The sequence below is a fragment of the Scyliorhinus canicula genome, chromosome 3 (assembly GCF_902713615.1).
Source record: "Scyliorhinus canicula chromosome 3, sScyCan1.1, whole genome shotgun sequence".
In the NCBI taxonomy this organism is placed as follows: domain Eukaryota; kingdom Metazoa; phylum Chordata; class Chondrichthyes; order Carcharhiniformes; family Scyliorhinidae; genus Scyliorhinus; species Scyliorhinus canicula.
In genome coordinates this window covers 70226436-70247310 of record NC_052148.1, presented here as the reverse complement: position 1 = coordinate 70247310, position 20875 = coordinate 70226436, and the positions used below count along the sequence as shown (strand labels likewise).

The 20875-nt window shown below is 48.4% G+C and overlaps 1 protein-coding gene across 18 annotated transcripts in view; it reads right to left on the bottom strand.

The window, feature by feature from the left end:
- Nucleotides 1–20875, bottom strand: part of celf4 (CUGBP, Elav-like family member 4) — a 1331379-nt gene that overhangs the window by 109067 nt on the left and 1201437 nt on the right. For all 18 annotated transcript variants that reach the window (XR_005459940.1, XM_038790659.1, XM_038790661.1 and 15 more), the window contains one exon: nt 10681–10830. Coding sequence is in view for 17 of the 18 variants with exons in the window: in XM_038790659.1 (XP_038646587.1) it covers nt 10681–10830 (150 nt within the window). In the remaining variant the exon portion in view is untranslated. The remainder of the gene's footprint in view (nt 1–10680; nt 10831–20875) is intronic.

Here is a 20875-nt window from a genome sequence, read left to right as displayed (position 1 = left end):
AAAGGTTAATTATATAACTTGAGTAGTCTTTTGTTTATATTTGATTAAATTACTGTTTTTAAAAAAATATTTGGCATTATTATATGAACATCATTTTTCCAACAAGTTTGAAAGACAGAAGAAAGCTGAAAACAAAATGTCTCTCGATGTACCAGAGGACTAGACTTCTTCATATGCTGAAGTAGTGTATCTGGATAAACACTAACTCCACTTGGAGAGATTTTTTACCACTCTTTGTAACTGACTAATTTTGAAGTGGTGCCTGAGCTGCATGTTGAGTCTTTTAATGTGCTGTGGATGTAACACCTTATCAAGGCTCACATGCATTTCTAAGTGCCAAGCACTGCTAAGCAGTGCCACTTATACCACTTCAAATGGATGAAATCAGCACAATTCAAATTTTTTGAGTGTACATTGATGAGTTTTCTACATGCACCCACACGCACATACATATATGCACACATACACAGGAGGGTCATGTTGACTTTTTGCAATTACTAGTCAGCAGCCCGTGTTACATTTCTCCTGAATTCTTTTCCACTGAAGTCAATGGGAAATATGTAAAACAGGCTGCGGGTTTGTTACTCACTATGGAAACACCACCACCTGGAGGTTCCCCTCCAAGCCGCTCACCATCCTGATTTGAACAACACTCCGACAGCTTAACACCATCCAGGAAAAGGCTTGATCTGCACATTACCCACCACCTTAAACCTTCACTCCCTCTACCATCGGTGCGCAGTGGCAGCAGTTTGTGTAATCTGCAAGATTCCCTGCAGCGACTTGACATGGCACCTTGCAAACCCATAAGCTCCAACAGTTGGAAGAGCAAGGGGAGCAGACCTTTGGGAACACCATCATTTGTAAGTTCCCCTCCATGTTATACACCATTCCTTCACTGCACAGGGCCAAAATCCAGGAAATCCCTTTTGAACAGCACTGTGGATGTACATGTGCCACACGGATTTCAGCAGCTGAAGAAGGTGGCTCAAGGGTAATTAGGGATGGGCTATAAATGCTGGCCTTGCCAGTGATGCTCTCATCTCATGAGAATAAAAACAAAATGCATGAAGTGGAGGGGCGATTGGAGGCACAAGATCAGGTGATGAAACCGCCTGCAACACGTCAATTTGGAGTTCGCAAACCTCGTTAACATAGGATCCCTGCCATGGCAACGAAGCCTGCTGATGCTGAAGAGGAAAGTTGCAGAGAAGTTGCTGCTACATCACCTGAAGAGGTGGGACCATTAATAGAGCAAAAATGAACTAAATGTACAGGACAATTTGGGGTTTAAGCTTTGGAACAGGTCAACATTTAAAAAACAGTTGCCAAGGCCTAATGGGAGGGATAGGAGCTCACCTGGAGGCCTTTTTTCCTAACAGGGCCACATATAGGTCAAGCACAGCTGTCCCAGGGACTACTGCCAACCAAAAGAACATAGGAACAGGAGTGGACTTTCAAACCAGTTTCTCTATTCTGTGAGATAATGGCTGATCTGTGAACTAACTCCACAAACTTGTCTTTTCACCATATTCCTTAATACCATTGGTTAACAAAAACCTGTCAAACTCAGATTTAAAATGATCAATTGATCTAGCAACAATTGTAATTTGCAGAAGAGAATTCCAATTTCTACCACCCTTTGTGTGTAGAAGTTTTTCTTAATTTCACTCCTGAAAACTGGCCCTAATGTTTAGGCCATGCCACCTAATTCTAAACTTCCCAACTGGGGATAAATAGTTTCTTTCTATACACACTATAAGTTTCCCTTAATATCTTGAAAATGTTGGTCAAATCACCCCTTAATCTTCTAAATTCCAGGAATACAACTCTTGTTTGTGCAGGACCCTTAAGGTAGCAAAGCAGGTTGATACAGTGATTAAGAAGGTATATGGTTTCATTGCCTTTATTTGCCAAGGCATAGAATTCAAGAGCAGGGAGGTTATGCTGGAACGCTATAAAACATTGGTTTGGCCACAGCTAGAGTATTGTGTGCAATTCTGGAATCCACGTTAAAGGAGGGATGCAATAGCATTGGAAATGGTGCAGGGGAGATTTCCCAGGATGTTGGCTGCGCTGGAGAGTTTTAGCTATGAAGAGAGATTGGATAGACGAGGGTTGTTTAAAATTATGTGGGACATAGGCCGAGTAGACAGGAAGAAACTTTTCTCTTGATGGAGGGATCAATGACCAGGGCACAGATTTAAGGGAATGGGCAGGAAGTTTAGATGGGATGTGAGGAAAAACTTGTTTACCCAGAAGGTGGTGAGAGTCTGGAACTCACTGCCTGAAAGGGTGGTGGAGGCAGAGACACTCAGAACATTTAAGAAGTATTTAACATTTAAGAAGTATCAGTGCTGGGACCTTTGCTGTTCGTAGTATATATAAATGATTTGGAGGAAAATGTAACTGGTCTGATTAGTAACTTTACAGATGACACAAAGGTTGGTGGAATTGCGGATAGTGATGAGGACTGTCAGAGGATACAGTAGGAGTTAGATCGATTGGAGACTTGGGCGGAGAGATGGCAGATGGAGTTTAATCCGGACAAATGTGAGGTAATGCATTTTGGAAGGTCTAATGCAGGTAGGGAATATACAGTGAATGGTAGAACCCTCAAGAGTATTGAAAGTCAGAGAGATCTAGGTGTACAGGTCCACAGGTCACTGAAAGGGGCAACACAGGTGGAGAAGGTAGTCAAGAAGGCATATGGCATGCTTGCCTTCATTGGCCGGGGCATTGAGTATAAGAATTGGCAAGTCATGTTGCAGCTGTATAGAACCTTAGATAGGCCACACTTGGAGTATAATGTTCAATTCTGGTTGCCACACTACCAGAAGGATGTGGAGGCTTTAGAGAGGGTGCAGAAGAGATTTACCAGGATGTTGCCTGGTATGGAGGGCATTAGCTATGAGGAGCGGTTGAATAAACTCGGTTTGTTCTCACTGAAACGACGGAGGTTGTGGGGCGACCTGATAGAGGTCTACAAAATTATGAGGGGCATAGACAGAGTGGATCGTCAGAGGCTTTTCCCCAGGTAGAGGGGTCAATTACTAGGGGGCATAGGTTAAAGGTGCGAGGGGCAAGGTTTAGAGTAGATGTACGAGGCAAGTTTTTTATACAGAGGATAGTGGGTGCCTGGAACACGCTGCCGGAGGAGGTGGTGGAAGCAGGGACGATAGTGACATTTAAGGCGAATCTTGACAAATACATGAATAGGATGGGAATAGAGAAGTGTAGAAGACTCTAGTTTACTCGGGCAGCATGGTCGGCATGGGCTTGGAGGGCCGAAGGGCCTGTCCCTGTGCTGTACTTTTCTTTGTTCTTTGTTCTTTGTTCTATTTAACTGGGCACTTACGGTATAAATGGATACAAGGCTATGGGCCAAGTGCTGGAAAATTGGAATTTAACCCATTGAGTCCAGGTATCGTTCTAGTAAATCTAAGCTGCATTTCCGCCTCGGCCAATTTATCCTTCTGAAGGAAGGTCTAGCCTGGGATTTGTATTGCTGAAGTACAACTTTATTCCCTTACCTTCTAGTCCTTTGTATGTAAAGGCCAGCATTCAATTAACTTGTGCAGCCTTTAACCTTTTTGTAGAATTTTTCTAACGTCAGCCTGTCTGCATTGCAGTGACTGCTACTGAGCAATATATAACTGTTCTCAAGTGGGCAGTAATCTTCCCACTGCTCCTGATAGCACAAAGTATTGAGGAATGAGCATTCAGAGGTTTGAAACAAGATAGTGCTGGGGTACAATTGAAGAAACTGGTACAATGTTCTCAGTTACTGTACAGAGTTTTGCTCAGGAGAGGGGAAGAGAGGAAAATTTCTAGGTTGCATTAGAAAAAGTAGTGCATTAATAATATCGTGTTCTAATCCTGCTTTTATCTGCAAGGATGCCTTCCCAATTGTACCCTGTAGAGAATCGGATGATAGTTTCAATCTGCAGTGATGTCCTCACAGCAGTTATCAACGCTCATCAACCAGTCATTCAGCAATGCTTTAACTGTCATTAGCACGAGTTTCATTTCATGAGGAACTATAACTCATTGTGTAAGCTACAGTCAGCAAAGATCAAGCAAAGCGCGGAATTTAATCCCAGGGTTCAAAAGGCATTAGAGCTTTGCTCTGTGATCCCATCCGAATCCCAAAATTTAATTCAAAAGCTACATTACTCACCGTTGATCATTCATTCTATGTAATATGATCCCAGATAACTTTCAGCACAGACCTTGGGCTCCACACCATTGATCTGAGACCAATAATAGTTGAGTGCAAGGTGTAGCTGGCAAGATCTGAGCTGTAATTTCCACAGTGCCTGCCGGTAGAGAACTTGGGGCCTGTATGATTATAGAATATTCTGCTTCCCCAGTGCCTATTTTTCAACATCTGAAGCACACGGGCAACAGTGCACAATTCCTCTTAACACTATGGTGGCCCGATAATAAGGGGGGAGTTTTCCAAGGCAAAGGGAGGCACGTTTAGCTGCGGAGGGGTGGGGGGTGGCATTGACGTTGGGTGGGGAACTCCCCTGCATTAGCTCCTGTCTGTCCTCTCTGATTGGCAGGGAACCATTAGGTGGGATGCTAATAGTGTGGCTCGCCCACAGAGCCAAGGCAAAGCCTGATACTTCAATCAACCGGGTTCGGAACCAACCAATAGTACAACCAATCCTGTCCGAGGAATCTGAAGAAATCAATGGATCATCTTAGTACGTTTTAAATCTGACTTCACACTGAACTGTAATGGTGTGAGATGATCTTGGCAAGGTGGTCTCCGAATGCTGGCCATTAATGCACTTGGGATTCCAATTAGCGCAAGACACACCTGGAGCAATGTGTACAGTTTTGGTCTCCTTACTGAAGAAAAGATATACTTGTCATGGAGGGAATGCGACAAACGTTCAGCAGACTGTTTCCAGGGACGGTGAAATTGTCCTTTATGGAGAGAATGAGGAGACTGGGCCTACATTCTCTCGAGGTTACAAAATGAGAGGTGATCGCATTGAGGCATCCAAATGTCTTACAGGGCTCGACAGGGTGGATGCACAAAGGATGTTTCCCCTGGTTGGTGAGTATAGAACTGGGAGACACAGTCTCAGAATAAGACGTTGGCCATTTAAGACTGAGATGAGGAGGAATTTATTCACTCAGAGGGTGGCGAATCTTTGGAATTCTCTGCTCCAGAGAGCTGTGGCAACTCAGTCATTGAGTGTGTTCGAGACTGAGATTGATAGATTTCTGGATATTAAAGATATCGTGGGGTATGGGGTTAGTGCAGGAAAATGGCATTGATGGAGAAGATCGGCGATGACTCAGTTGAATGGCAGAGCAAACTCAAGGGGCTGAATGGCCTACTCCTGCTCCTGCCGCAGCACAGTAGCATAGTGGGGGCAGCACGGTAGCATAGTGGTTAGCACTATGGCTTCACAACGCCCAGGGTCCCAGGTTCAATTCCCACTTGGGGCACTTTCTGTGCGGATTCTGCACATTCTCCCTGTGTGTGCGTGGGTTTCCTCCGGTTGCTCCGATTTCCTCCCACAATCCAAAGATGTGCAGGTTAGGTGGATTGGCCATGCCACATTGCCCTTAGGTTAGGTGGGGTTGCAGGGTTAAGGGGCTAGGGTGGAGATGTGGGTTTAAGTAGTGTGCTCTTTCCAAGAGCTGGTGCAGGCTCGATGGGCTGAATAGTCTCCTTCTGCACTGTAAATTCTATGATTCTATGAATCTATTTCCTATGCTCCTATTCTATCTTCAAACCGTAGCCCATTTTTTGTACCTTTGCATTCTTCCAAAGGTCTATAGAATCCAAGCTCAGCAGTACTTTATACTTTGTTCTTTCAATTTTACTGATGTCTTGGTCCCTTACCTAAACTTACTCATTAAAATTAGAATTCTACACAATTTACAGTAGTATCTTGATATGTTTCTCTTTGAATTTTGTATGAATTAAAATCCAATATGCCAGGACTTGCATTATTTCTTTTTAACACATCTCGCTATCTTTTTGGCCACTTTAAAATGAATAACAACTTTCCTCTCAAAGTTTGTGACAGGAATTATGCTCCATCTTCTGTGTCACCCAGTGAGACTGGATATTAATCTTTAAAGATTTTTTTTATGAACCAGTTAATTGTCTTTCCATTTTTGTTATTACTTGCGAGCTTTTCCCCAGTCTGAGCTATGCCTGCTCAGTAAACCATAGCCCACTAAATAGGTGAGTAAGCAGTCTGCTAGACAACCTCTGCTAATGATATACTCTACCCAGCAGTAGGAGGCACGTGTATTTTTAAAAATTATTCTTGGGATGGGAGTAGCACTGGCAAGGCCAGCATTTGTAGCCCATCCTTAATAGCTCCTGAGAAGGTCACGGTGACTTGCTTTTGTAGTTATAGTATTTGTATGGATGTTTTGCTTTACTCACTCATGGGATGTGAGCATCACTGGCTGGGCAAGAAATTATTGCCCATCCTGGATTTCCCTTGAATAGGTTGGCTTTTCAGAGGGCATTTAAGAGTGTACCAGATTGCTGTGGATTTGGAGTCACAAGTAGGCCAGATCAGGTAAACACAGCAGAGTTCCTTCCCTAAAGGACATTAATGAACCAAATGGGATTTAGCTAAGTTTCTAGCCTATGGTAATTCCCATTATGTTGATGGCTAGGGATTTAGCAATGACAATGCTGTTGAATATCAAGAAGAGGTGTTTAAATTCTCTCCTACTGGAGGTGGTCATTGTCTGGTGTGTTTGAATCCTTGGAATCGTGCCTTCCATATTTGTGCTTCCAATATGTCTGCCTTTTCCCTCAACCAAGGATTGCTCTCCTATGATTGGCAGGGTCCTCAACTGGGTCCATTCCAATTCCCACACTTTTGCTCTTACCCCTTCCCCTCCCTCCCAGAATCACAATAAGAGTTTTGTTGTCCCCACCTTCCACTCCACCAGCCTCCAGATTCAATGCATAATCTTCTGCCATTTCCACTGCCTCCAGCAAGATACCACTATCAAACAGATCTCCCCTACCTCTTTCCCTTCATCAGCATTCTGAAAGGACTTTTCCCTTCACGATATTCACGATACCCTGGTCCACTTCTCTAACATCCCCAACACCTTTCCCACCAGACCTTTCTAGGAAAGAACAAGAGATGCGACACCTGCCCCTTTACCTCCTTCCTTCTCATTATACAAGGCATCAAAATTTCCTTCCAGGTGAAATAATGATTTCCTTGTACTTCATTCATTTAGTGTGTGTACTGTTCTTTTAAAAAAAAAACATTTTTATTAAGGCATTTATAATTGTAACAATTTTAACAAGATATCAAAAGAGCAAGATGAACAACACACACACAGCCGACAACAAAACCCAGCCAACGTGGCTTACCTAAACAACTCTCCAATTCCAATTCCCCACTAACCTTCCCCTGAGTGTGCTGTTCGTAATGCTCACAATATCGTCTCCTCTGCAATCGGGAGACCAAATGCAGACCAGGTGACTAATTTGTGGGACACTTCCACTCAGTCCACAAGCGTGACCCTGAGCTTTTACTTACCTGTCATTTTAATTCTCTAACTTGCTCACACTTGGGCTTCTCTGTCCTTGGCCTCGCAGTGTTCAAATGAAACTGAATGTAAGCTCAAGGAACAGCTTGCTATTTTTTGATGAGGCACTTTACAGCCTTCTGGACTCAACGCTGAGACCATGGCCTCTGCTCCCATTTCCTTTGCTTGGCAGCACTTGGTGCTGATGATGCTATCCCCATTGACACCTCGTCCAGACCCATCTTTTTGTTTTCTTGTCCCATTAACATCTCATTTTGACTTGCACCATTATCCTGTTTGTCATCATTTAATCATTGCTGTCTTCCACCCCATCACAAACCTTCTCCTTTGTTCTTTCTCCACCTCCCTGCTTTCATAAAACCTTTTCTATCACTCAGCTTCTTCTATCCTGACAAATAGAAACATCGGCCGCAACTTAGCGGCTGTGCTAGCTGGGCCCAAGTTCCTCAATGGCTGCTAAATCTCGCGAGAGGCCGAAAACGAGACTTGCGCTGGTGAGATTTCAGTTTGGGATCTTCCCTGCCCCCTTCGACCAGGTTTACGCCCAGAAAGGGCATGAGGCAGATTTGCATATATTGCCATTCATGATAACATTATTAGCAGGCTTGATACTGCTAGTTCCGCTCTCAATGCATATTCCTACCCAGCCACATTGATGTCACGCCAGTGCGAATTACTACTGTTTTCAAAAATGGAAACAAGCCGTGATGGCCACACTGGAGGCGCACAGGTGAGTATAGTCTGCTGGTGATGAGGGGTATGCCTGTCCAGTTCTCGGCCCTTGCACCCTGGCACTGCCAAGGGCAGTCCATCATGGAGCCCCATTTGGGGGTTCCCCTTATGTGTGGTGGGAATAAAGTACATGGATGCTTGGCAGGGGAGGGAGGGTGTGCCGATGTCTTCAGGGAGGGAGGGGGTGCTGATACTTCTTGGGCGGGGTGTCCCGATGCTTGTGAGTGGGTGGGGTAGTGTACCATGCATTCACGTTGGTGGGGGAGCTGCCAGTGCTTTTGGGCTGGGGGAGTGCCCCGATGACTTTGGAGAGAGCAGGTTACCTGGTACTTGTGGAGGGTATCTCGATACATATGAGGGGGGGGGCAATGCCTTTTGGGGATTGGGGGAGTCTCCCTGATCCTTGTGTCAGGGGGCGTCACACCAATGCTTATTGGGGAGTCCTCCATGTCTCTGAGGGGTGGGGGGAGTTTATTTTTTGTTCAGGTTGGGGTGACATCTTTCTCTGTGGAGCCGGCGCTGCCGGCTCTATCAGGCCTTAACCCGCCAAAATAATGGCGGAAACCACGCCCCCAGGTTGACTGTGCACACATCCCAGAAAATCTGGAGAGAAAATTCAGCTGTGCAGCTGGAGAGATTATCACTTATTTCCAGTCTGAAACTGATACTCTGACAAATTTTGGGAGATTCCACCCGTTAATTCTGTTTTTATCTTTCTGCAAATGCTGTCTGACTTGATAAGTATTTCCAGAATTTTCCGTTTACCTTCGTGAGTAAGCAACTTATGTCTTTCAGGTGCGCTCTCTCTCTGGCAGAATAAGATTTAAAATTGTAAATTATAAATATAAACCAGTGCAAAGGTCAATCTATTGGCATAACCAGGCTACCTGTGAATTTTATCGCTGATAAATTGTTTCATGTCATTTCAAATTTATTATCTGGTAAAATGGTGGTCCTTCATTTTCCGATTGAGTGAGAAAAACAGCTTGGTGCCAAATTGACCATAAATGTCATTAATTCTGTGCTATGAACTTGTATTCATTAAGAACTGGTTTGAGGCTGCCCAAACCCTTTGCATGGTAATCTGTTACCCAAAGTAGAGACAGGAGACTTTCCACTTTTCAGTTTAGAAGGGATTTGACCCCAGGTTTTGGAGATGAAAGGGTAGTGTGCAATCTATTACCCTGTGCACGACAAAGCAATATACAGGATAGTACCCACAATAATGTGCCAGCAATTCCACACTGTGATATTGTTTACCAAACTTAGTGAAGGTGCTGCGACAAAGAACTGAAAGATGTTAGCTGTGATTCAGCGGTGACACCCCTGCAGCATCAGAAGGTTGTAGGTTCAAGTCTCACTCCAGAGCCTTGAGTATGTAATCTAGGCTAATCATTTCAGTAGTCTGAAGTGAGCATTGCATTGCCTAAGGAACTGTCTTTCAGATGAGATGTTAAATTGAGGCCCCATTCGCTCTGTTAGGGGAAGATAAAAGATCCCATGGCTATTTGTAAAATAGCAGGGTTGTTCTCCCCAGTGTCCTCCCTCAACAGAAATCACTAAAACCGGCTATCTGGTCATCACGCCTCTGGGACCCTACTTTGTATAAACTGACGATACATTTTCCATATTCCAACAGTGACTACATTTCAAAAATGCTTAACTGTCTGTACAGTGCTTTAAGATGTGCTGAGGTTGTTAAGAGCGCCATATAGATACAAGTCCTTTCTTGAGTATGGACAGTATTATATGCTGCAAATAGACAGCAATTACATCATAAACTTCTGAAAGGAGAAAAGACAGGTTAATGTTTTAGTTGGAGGTTGTTTGAATTTAATGGCTCTGACAAAGATCCTCTAATCCACACAATAATCTGGGCCTTTCTCTTTCCATTAGCAGCTGGCCTTGCTGTGTATTTTTGCAATTATTTGCTATTAGTTTGTGATCTCCAATATGAAAAAGTTATTCATGACTCAGTCTGGTTTGTTACAAAATGGTTAAGCTGGTTCCATCTTTAACCTGCATGAACGCATACTTTTTATGCAGCCGTAACATGCCTTTTTTTACGAACAGAATAAATTCACAGACATCATGCTGTACTAAAAAAGATATATTAGGGATAGAAGTTGACCCCAAGCACCAGGGAACCTATCAGTGACAGTAAAGAAACTGCTAAGAACAAACTCTGGAAAATCGCACATTTAGAGGCACAGAGGCTCATCCCAGCTAAGAATAAACAGCAAGATTTTTCCCTCCCAACCACGCATTTGCAAAGCTGATACTGATTTTCAAAGCTGACAGGTTTCTTTTCCCCTCATGTGGGAATTATGTTCTCACTCAGCATCTTCCATTCTGATTGTAATGTAATTGAAGACTGTGAATGTGTACCTGGATAGGGGTGGATTCCATTAGCGAAGACGGCTTCTGCTGTTGGCTGTCCGTTAGCCTGCGGTGGAAGGCCGGTGAATCCATTTACTCCAATTGGAGAGGGAATGCTAGGCACAGCTGGTGCGGTGATACCAGGAGGCGTGCTCCCACCTGAAACACATACACAGCAAATCAGGGACCTCGAGCATAAATTGAATCAAGCAGAAATATTTAACTTTTTCCCCACCTGATTAGACCACCTCTATCGATACGGCCCCTCACTCACAGGGAAATAGCAGCAGCGACAAATATATTTAAAAAAATACATTTAGAATACTCAATTCATTTTTCCAATTAAGGGGCAATTTAGCATGGCCAATTCACCTACCCTGCACATCTTTTGGGTTGTGGGGGTGAAACCCACGCAAACACGGGGAGAATGTGCAAACTCCACACGGACAGTGACCCAGAGCCGGGATCGAACCTGGGACCTCGGCGCGTGGGGCAGCAACAAATAATTTGATGGAAATAAGGATGAAGTTTTCAAAAATTATCCAGATAATCTAATTCTCGCATCAAAGGATAAATCTCATAGAATTTACAGTGCAGAAGGAGACCATTCGGCCCATCGGGTCTGCACCGGCACTTGGAAAGAGCACCCTAGTTAAGCCCACACCTCCACCCTATCCCCGTAACCCTGCAACCCCATCTAACCTAAGGGCAATTTAGCATGGCCAATCCACCTAACCTGCACATCTTTGGACTATGGGAGGAAACCGGAGCACCACGCAGACACGGGGAGAACGTGCAGACTCCGCACATGCAGTGACCTAAGCAGGAATCGAACCTGGGACTCCAGAACTTTGAAGCCATAGTGCTAACCACTATGCTACCGTGCTGCCCCATAAATGAAGGTACACTGTGTTGATTAGTTTCACTGTATCAGTTATTAAAATGATAATATATGCTCCAAATTTCCTGTGAAGGTTTCTTTGAGATAAATGTAATACTCACTATATCCAGAAATACAGAAGATACAAATAATCTTATACCCCCAACTAGTTTGGCTGGTTTGTTTGTTCATGGTCGTCATCTCCAGGAGGAGCCACTAGAAGGTTTTTTGTTTGCAACCCATCTAAGAGTTTCTTTGCCAATTCAGTCAATGGTTGGGTGACTCTTTCTACGGCTGGATAAGCAGCTCCTTCATAAAAAATGTATGAAGATCAATAGCACATGCGTCAACAGTTAAGGCTGTTGCACAAGAAGCTTATAGTATTTGCTCCACTAAACATCTTTTTAACTTGTTATTTTTTCCCCCCAGCAGTTCGCTGCATCATTGCCATGGCCATGAATATGTAGCTGTACAGTTCACTGATTGCCATCGTCAACTTGGCTCTGTATATAGATGCTGTTGAGCAATGAGGCATGGTATACCTGTTCACCATTCCTTCCCACAAGGTCTCAAGATATTTTATGAACCATACAAATATAAAGGGAAAAGGATCATCTGTCGCAGACGATCACATCAACCCATACCATAGGGTTGTTTTGCTTGTAGTCGTATATCATTGGGTCCACAAACTTAGATTGAACTCATTAAAAACTACAGAATGCACCACAAGTAGTTGCTGTCATCCTTCTTTTGGCAAAGGAGAACAGGTTTAGATTCTACTATGTGAATATTGTCTTGTGATGTAACAAACTTAAATTTACTCAGCCATATGTCCTGCTGTATATTTCCATTTAATTTTGGAATTAGGATTGATTGATATTTATTGTCACATGTACAGAAGAACAGTGAAAAGTATTTTTCTGCGGCCAAGGGAGCGTACGCAGTACGTACATAGTAGACAAAAAAAGAATAAATCGACAGAGTACATTGTGAAATGGAACATCGACAAACAGTGATTGATTACAATGTGGAACAAGGGCCAAACAAAGCATTTCTTGAGCAAGGGCTGCGTTGAAGGAACAAATATCATAGGACAGATCTTTGTATGGTAGTCTAAAATGGACAATAGGGAACCGGCAGCCCATTGAAATATTTCTCCCAATTTTAATTCCCATTGACTTCATCCACGAGTATCTTCATGCTGTGTACCTATTTCCAGGAATGCAGCAAGTTTCCCCATTAGAAATGTTAAGTTAGGTTATCCTCATTACTACCCATTTTGGGAGCAGAGTGGGAGGTAAAACAGGGAATTTGGCTGCCTTCCACCACTTCTGACATTTCTCTATGCAAGCGATGGCAGGGGCTGAGTACTCCTGCCCATATCTGGGATTGTTAATGGGGCGTCAAGAAAAGAAATGCATAGACCAATCTCTTTATTGTGGTGATATGAGTGGGAGCACTGCCATTGGTGCACAGCATTGGTTTCCCATTGGCTCTGGCTGGTCATGTGCTTCTCATCTGATTGGCTGGGACTAGTCATGTGACTGCTCACCAATTGGTCGAGAGGCAAGTAGACCCCACCTCCGAGGTGGGGTATAAGTACCCAGGTTTCCCGGCGGTCAGCCTTTCTCTAGTCGACCACCGAGCTAACAACTAGCTGATTAAAGCCACAGTTTGGATCTTCATCGTGTCTCGCGTCCAATTGATGGTACATCAATTTAATCAGCTAGAATTTTGGAATGGAGCTACGCATCCAGCCTGACTGCCTCCCCACCAGCCCGCATGCCTCAAATGTGCCTGCAATCTTTAAACATTGGCAGGCATGTTTCAACAGTTACCTGACAACTGCAGCCAGCAAACCCACCAAGGAGCAGAAACTCCACATCCTCCACTCGTGCGTGGGCACGGTGGTATATTCAATGATTGAGGACGAAAGCGATTATGATGCGGCCATGGTATCCTGAAAGGACACTTTCTCCGGCCGGTCAATGAAGTATACGCACGGCATCTCCTGACGACTAGACAGCAGTTCCCTGGTAAGTCACGCGACGAATTCTAACAGGCCCTCACAGCTCTAGGGAGAATGTGCGCCTGTCCCCAGGTTTCGGCGACTGAGCACATGGAATTTTTAATTAGAGACGCTTATGTTGCCGGCATGCAATCCTCCTCTATCCGCCAACGATTGCTGGAGAAGAACACCCTCAGCCTAGCTGAGGCACGGACCCTTGCAGCTTCCCTGGAGGTCGCCGACCTGAACGGCCGCGCATATGCCCCCGGCCGTGCTGCAACCCCCTGGACATCGTGGCACGCACCACCCCCGTCCTCCGCTGACCCCGACCCCCCCCCCAGGCCTGCGCTGCGGGACGCTCCGACAAGCTAACGGGGCCCCGCTGCTATTTCTGTGGCCTCTCCAAACACCCCCGCCCGTGCTGCCCGGCCCGCTCCGCTCTGTGTAAGAGCTGCGGGAAGAAGGGCCATTACGCGGTGGTCTGCCAGACCAAGTCGGTCGCTGCTGTTCCACGCAGCGACCGCGGATCGCCCCCCCCCCCCCCCCCCCCCGGGCCCCCCATGGCACCGGGCCGCGCACCGACCTGTCCGGCCCACGCACCGGCCCCCGCAACAGGCCCACGGTCCTCCCGACCCCCGCTCCCGGCTGCCCCGACCGGCCCGCAGACGCCACTGACACTGCCCCCAGCTGCCACGAGGTTCCCATGGGCGCCGTCATCTTGGGACCCCGATTCCACGTGCGGGTCCTGGGCGCCGCCATCTTGGGCCAACACGGAAGGCCCTGCCAGCGATTACTCTGCCACCGAGGATGATCTGGAACTCTCGCCACGACTTGCTTCCATCACACTCGACCAGTCGCGACCACGCTCGCCAAGACTACAACAACGATCCAGCTCAATGGACATAAGACGAAATGCCTACTGGACTCCGGGAGCATGGAAAGTTTTGTCCACCCCGACACGGTAAGATGCTGCGCGCTCCCCATCCACCCAGTTAAGCATAAAATCGAATTGGCCTCGAGTTCGCACTCCGTCCAGATCACCGGGTGCTGCATAGCGGACCTCACGGTCCAGGGGAGGATTTTCAAAACTTCAAACTCCTCATTCTCCCCCGTCTATGCGCTCCGGCACTCTTGGGCCTGGATTTCCAGTGCAACCTGCAGAGCTTAACCTTACAATTCGGCGGTCCTATTCCCCCCCTTACCGTCTGCAGCCTCGCGTCCCTCAAAGTGGACCCCCCTTCCTTGTTTGCTAATCTCACCCCAGATTGTAAACCTGTCGCCACTAGGAGCAGACGATACAGTGCCCAGAACCGGACCTTCATCGGGTCCGAGGTCCAGAGGCTCATTAAGGAAGGAGTTATCGAGGCCAGCAACAGTCCCTGGCGAGCCCAAGTGCTGGTAGTTCGGACTGGGGAGAAAAACCGGATGGTCATTGATTACAGTCAGACCATCAACAGGTTTACGCAGCTGGACACGTACCCTCTCCCCCGTATTTCCGACCTGGTTAACAGGATCGCGAAATACAAAGTATTTTCCACGGTGGACCTTAAGTCCGCCTACCACCAGCTCCCCATCCGCGCGAGTGACCGACTGTACACCGCGTTTGAGGCAGATCGGCGCCTCTACCACTTCCACAGGGTTCCATTCGGTGTCACAAATGGGGTCTCGGTCTTCCAACGGAAGATGGACCGAATGGTCGACAAGCCCGGGTTACGGACTACCTTCCCGTACCTCGATGACGTCACCACCTGCGGCCACGACCAGCAGGACCACGACGTCAACCTTCAAAAATTCCTCTGAACCCGAAACTCCTTAATTTAACCTACAATAAGGATAAGTGCGTGTTTAGCACCGACCGTCTAGCCATCCTCGGCTACGTAGTGCGTAACGGAGTGATAGGCCCCGACCCCGAACGCATGCGCCCCCTGATGGAACTCCCTCTCCCCAATACCCTCAAATCCCTCAAACGCTGCCTGGACTTCTTCTCCTATTACGCCCAGTGGGTCCCCACTATGTCGACAAAGCCCGCCCCCTCATCCAGTCCACCTCCTTTCCCCTGTTGATGGAGGCCCGCCAGGCCTTTAGCCGCATCAAAGCGGATATCGCAAAGGCCACGATGCACGCTATCGACGGGTCCCTCCCATTCCAGGTCGAGAGCGACATAGCTCTGGCGGCCACCCGTCTGATGTAGCTCTGGCGGCCACCCTGAACCAAGCGGGCAGACCCGTGGCCTTCTTCTCACGAACCCTCCACGCTTCCGAAATCCGCCACTCCTCGGTGGCAAAGGAGGCACAGGCCATAGTAGAAGCTGTGTGATATTGGAGGCACTATCTGGCCGGCAGGAGGTTTACCCTCCTCACAGACCAACAGTCAGTAGCTTTCATGTTCGACAATGCACAGAGGGGCAAGATCAAGAACGACAAGATCTTGCGGTGACGGATCGAGTTGTCCACGTACAACTACGATATCTTGTATCGTCCTGGGAAACTCAACGAGCCTTCCAATGCCCTGTCCTGCGGTACCTGCGCCAGCGCGCAGATTGACCGCCTCCGCTACCTCCACAAGGACCTCTGCCATCCAGGGGTCACCCATTTTTACCATTTTATTAAGACCTGCAACCTGCCCTACTCCGTTGAGGAAGTCAGGACCGTCACCAGGGACTGCCACGTCTGCGCCGAGTGCAAACCGCACTTTTACCACCCCGAACGAGCGCATCTGATCAAGGCATCCCGCCCCTTTGAACGTCTCAGTATAGACTTCAAGGGTCCCCTCCCCTCCAACAACCGTAACACATATTTCTTGAGTGTTATCGACGAGTACTCCCGCTTCCCTTTCGCCATTCCCTGTCCCGACATGACCACAACAACCATCATAAAGGCCCTCCTATCCATCTTCTCCCTGTACGGTTACCCCACGTACATCCACAGCGACCGGGGGTCCTCCCTTATGAGTGACGAACTGCGTCAGTTCCTGCTCAGCAGAGGCATAGCCTCTAGCAGAACGACCAGTTATAACCCCCAGGATAACGGTCAGGTCGGGCGGGAGAATGGCACCATTTGGAAGACCATCCTGCTGGCCCTACGGTCCAGAGATCTCCCTATCCCCGTTGGCAAGAGGTCATCCCCGACGCCCTTCACTCAATCCGGTCTCTCCTCTGTACTACCACTAATCAAACACCTCATGAACGACTTCTTGTTTTCTCCAGGAAGTCGTCCTCAGGATCCCTTCTCCCAACCTGGCTGGCCACTCCCGGGCCCAGCTTGCTCCGGAAGCATGTGCGGTTGCACAAGTCCGACCCGTTGGTTGAGCGAGTCAGTTATTCCACGCCAACCCGCAGTATGCGTACGTGGAGTATCTCGATGGTCAGCAGGACACGGTCTCGCTCCGGGACCTGGCACCCGCCGGCGTGCGGCCTTCTTCCCCTACACCAACACCTCCCCCCCAACCCCAATTCCCCCCAGCGCCCCCCGCGCCCCCACGACCCAGCCCATATACCCCCCCTTCCCCGATTACAGCGTTTCCACCCCCGGCCCGGGGTACGGAGACACATCTACGACCGACGCTCCCGGAGGCCTCGGTCTATGCGGATGATTTGCTCCTGTATGTAGCAGACCCGCTGGGGTGATTGGAGGGATTATGGGGATACTGTAGGAATTTGGTCGGTTCTCAGGTTATAAATTGAATATTATTTTTTCAGTCCAGGCAAGAACGGCTGAGGTGCCGTCAACAAAGGGGCAGGAGAAGAGATTGGGGGAGATGTCGTTCAAGAGGTTGGGAGGGAGCTTTCGGTACATGGGTATTCAAATGGCACGGGAATGGGGTCAGCTTCACAAATTGAATTTGGGTCGACTAATAGAACAGATGAAAGGGAACTTCCGGAGGTGGGACTTGCTCCCGCTGTCACTGGCGGGGAGGGTACAGACTGAAAATGACAGTCCTCCCGAGATGGCTGTTTACATTTCAGTGCCTCCCAATTTTTACCCCGAAGGCTTTTTTCAGGAAGATGAATGCGGTGATTTTGGATTTAATTTGGGCTGGAAAAGCCCTGGGGGTGAGGAAGGGTCTGCTGGAGCGGCAGCGTAGGGAAGGGAGGCTGGAACTTCCGAATTTTATCAATTACTACTGGCCGGCTAATATATCGATGGTCAGGAAGTGGGTAGTGGGGGAGGGGTTAGTGTGGGAGCGTGGCATCCTGTAAGGGCACGGCCTTGAGGGCTTTGTTGACGGCACCTCAGCCGTTCTTGCTGGCTTAGTACTCCACAAGCCCGGTAGTAGTGGCATACCCTGAGGGTACGGGGACAGCGGAGGCAGCACATGGGGTTGGAGGGGGTGTCAGTGTGGGCACCGATCTATGACAACCATCGATTCACTCCGGGTGGGGGGTTGGCCGGGGACATAATGCGGTGGCAGCGGGCAGAAATCAAGAGATTTGGAGATCTTTTTATTGAGGAGGGCTTTCTGAGTTTGGAGGAGCTAGAGGACGAGTTTGAGTTGCCAGGCGGGAATGGGTTCCGGTACCTGCAAGAACGGGATTTTGTTCGGAGGAAGCTCTCGAACTTTCCGTGCCTCCCACGAAGGGGGCTACAGTACAAGGTGATGCCAAAAACAGGAGTTGGGGAGGGCCAGGTCTCGGAAGTATATAAGGAACTCATAGTGTGGGAAGGAGTTCCAATAGGGGAGATGAAGAGGAAGTGGGAAGAAGAGTTGGGAGGGGATTGGAGGTTGGGTTATTGGAGAAGGCCCTGCGGAGAGTGAACGTGTCCTCGTCGTGTGCCAGGCTCAACCTGATTGAATTCAAGATGGTCCACACGGCTCATATGACTGTGGTCCGGATAAGCAGGTTTTTCGAGGAGGTGGAGGACAGGTGTGGGTGATGTTGGGGAAGTCCGGCGAATCATGTGCACACGTCCTGGGTGTGTTCAAAGTTGAGGGGTTTTTGGCAGGGATTTTCGGATGTCATGTCTGAGGTCCTGCAAGGGAGGGTGACTCCGAGTCCAGATATTCGGAGTGTTGGATGATCAGGGAGCCCAGGGTAGGGAGAGAGGCTGACGTTTTGGCCGCTGCTTCCCTGGTGGCCCGGAGACAGATTCTGCTGGGATGGAGGGACTCGGAGCCCCCGAACCCGGGGATATGGGTAAGCGACATGGTGGGGTTTCTCAGGTTATAGAAAATCAAATTTACCTCATGGGGTTCATTAGAGGGGTTTGCCCGGAGGTGGCAGCCATTCATTACACTTCTTTAAGGAAAATGAGTCTGCCAGCAAGGCGGGGGGGGGGGGGGGGGGGGGGGGGGGGGGGGTGGTGGAATGGGGGGTAGGTAGAAAAGGGAGAGGCAGAGAAGTGATGAACAAGGGTAAGAAAACCAACAAAAGGGGGGCTGTGAGACGGAGTGTTTATATGGATCATGTTGTTTGGGGTTTGTGTGTGTGTGGGGGGGGGGGGGGGGGTGGCTATGTTATTGTGGGGTTTTTGTCTTTGTTGGATTTTTCTGTTTAAAAGTGTTAAAATTATGAATGCCTTAATAAAATATTTTCTTAAAAAAATGGAAAGGAAAATGCACCTTCTGATGTACTTAGCTTCAGTCATGGTATCCACACATTTAAGGATAATAGAGGGTGAGAAATGGCACTCAGTCCATTACTTGATGGGATCATCATGGACCTGAATCCACTCTCCCGTGTCCCGTGCTGTATGGTGCCATGACACTGTTTGTCCTTAGATTCATATATTCATAGATATTTACAGCACTTACTGAGGCCATTGTGCATATCGTGTCCATGCTGGCCAACAAAGATCTGATTGCACTGATCCCATTTTCCAGAGTTTGGCACGTAGCCCTGGAGGCTATAGCAACTCAAGTGAATATATAAATACTTCTTAAATGTTGCGACAGTTTAAGACTCCCACCACCCTCTGGGTGAAAAGATTTCTCGATCTCTTACCTTGGGCGGTATTCTCTGACCCCCCCGGCGGGTGGGAGAATTGCCAGGGGTCGGCGTGAATCTCGACCCCGCCGTCCTCCCAATTCTCCCGCCCCTCAAAAACCAGCCCGGCGTGAGTCGCGTCGTCCGCCTTGGAGAATGGACGGGTCCGGCGCGACTCAATGGGCGCCAGGCCACCCGAATTCTCCGGCCCGCGATGAGCCGAAGTCCCGCCTGTCTGTCCCGCCGGTGTAAATTAGAGTAGGTCCCTTACCGGCGGGACCTGGTGATGTGGGCGGGCTCCGGGGTTCCTGGGGGGGTCGCGGGGGGATCTGGCCCCGGGAGGTGCCCCCACGGTGGCCTGGCCCGCGATCAGGTCCCGTCGATCCACGGGCGGGCCTGTGCTGTGGGGGCACTCTATTTCTCCGCATCGACCGCTGTGGTCCTCCGAGACGAACCCTCCCGCGCACGCACAGAGATTTTTTTTTTTTTTTAAATTTTAGATTATCCAATTATTTTTTCCAATTAAGGGGGCAATTTAGCTTGGCCAATCCACCTACTCTACACATTTTTGGGTTGTGGGGGCGAAACCCACGCAGACACAGGGAGAATGTGCAAACTCCACACGGACAGTGACCCAGAGCCGGGATCGAACCTGGGACCTCAGCGCCGTGAGGCGGTTGTGCTAACCACTAGGCCACCGTGCTGCCCTATCGCACGCACAGAGATGACGCCAGCACGTGCTGGCGCTCCCACGCATGCGTGACTCCTGCCGGCCGGTGGAGGTCCTTTGGCATCAGTTGTGTGGCGCCAAGCCCCTATCCCGCCAGCCGGCGGGGTGCCAACCACTCCGGGGCGTGCCTAGCCCCTGAAGCTGTGGAGGATTCCGCACCTTTGGGGCGGCCCGACGCCGGAGTGGTTCACGCCACTCCGTCCCACCGGGATCCCCGCTCCTCCGGGTACGGGGGAATCCCGCCCCTTAAGTCTATATCCCCTGGTTATTGACCCCTCTACGGATGGAAAAAATGGTCCTGTAATTTGGACCTTTACATTTGGTACCTGTGCTTTACCTGTAGCAACCCAGGCATCACTCACACCCCCTCACGCATCCCCTGCTGCTCATATGAAGCCCCATAGTCGGCTACCCCTTCATTTTCTCTGCGGGAGTTGGTCACCCTGGCTACAATATACAACTTGTTTCTTTTGTTGCCGAGTAGCAATTAACTGTGGTCTGTTGGCACAGGCATCCAGACTTCAGCGGTGACATGCCTTCAGCTTCTTCCAAACGAGTTTGTGGGCTCTCTGACACTGCCAGAATTCCCACTGAAAGGCTACCTACCGGTATTTGAATGAACTGACTCAGGAAAATCCACCGGTGTTGGCATCTGGAACCTCA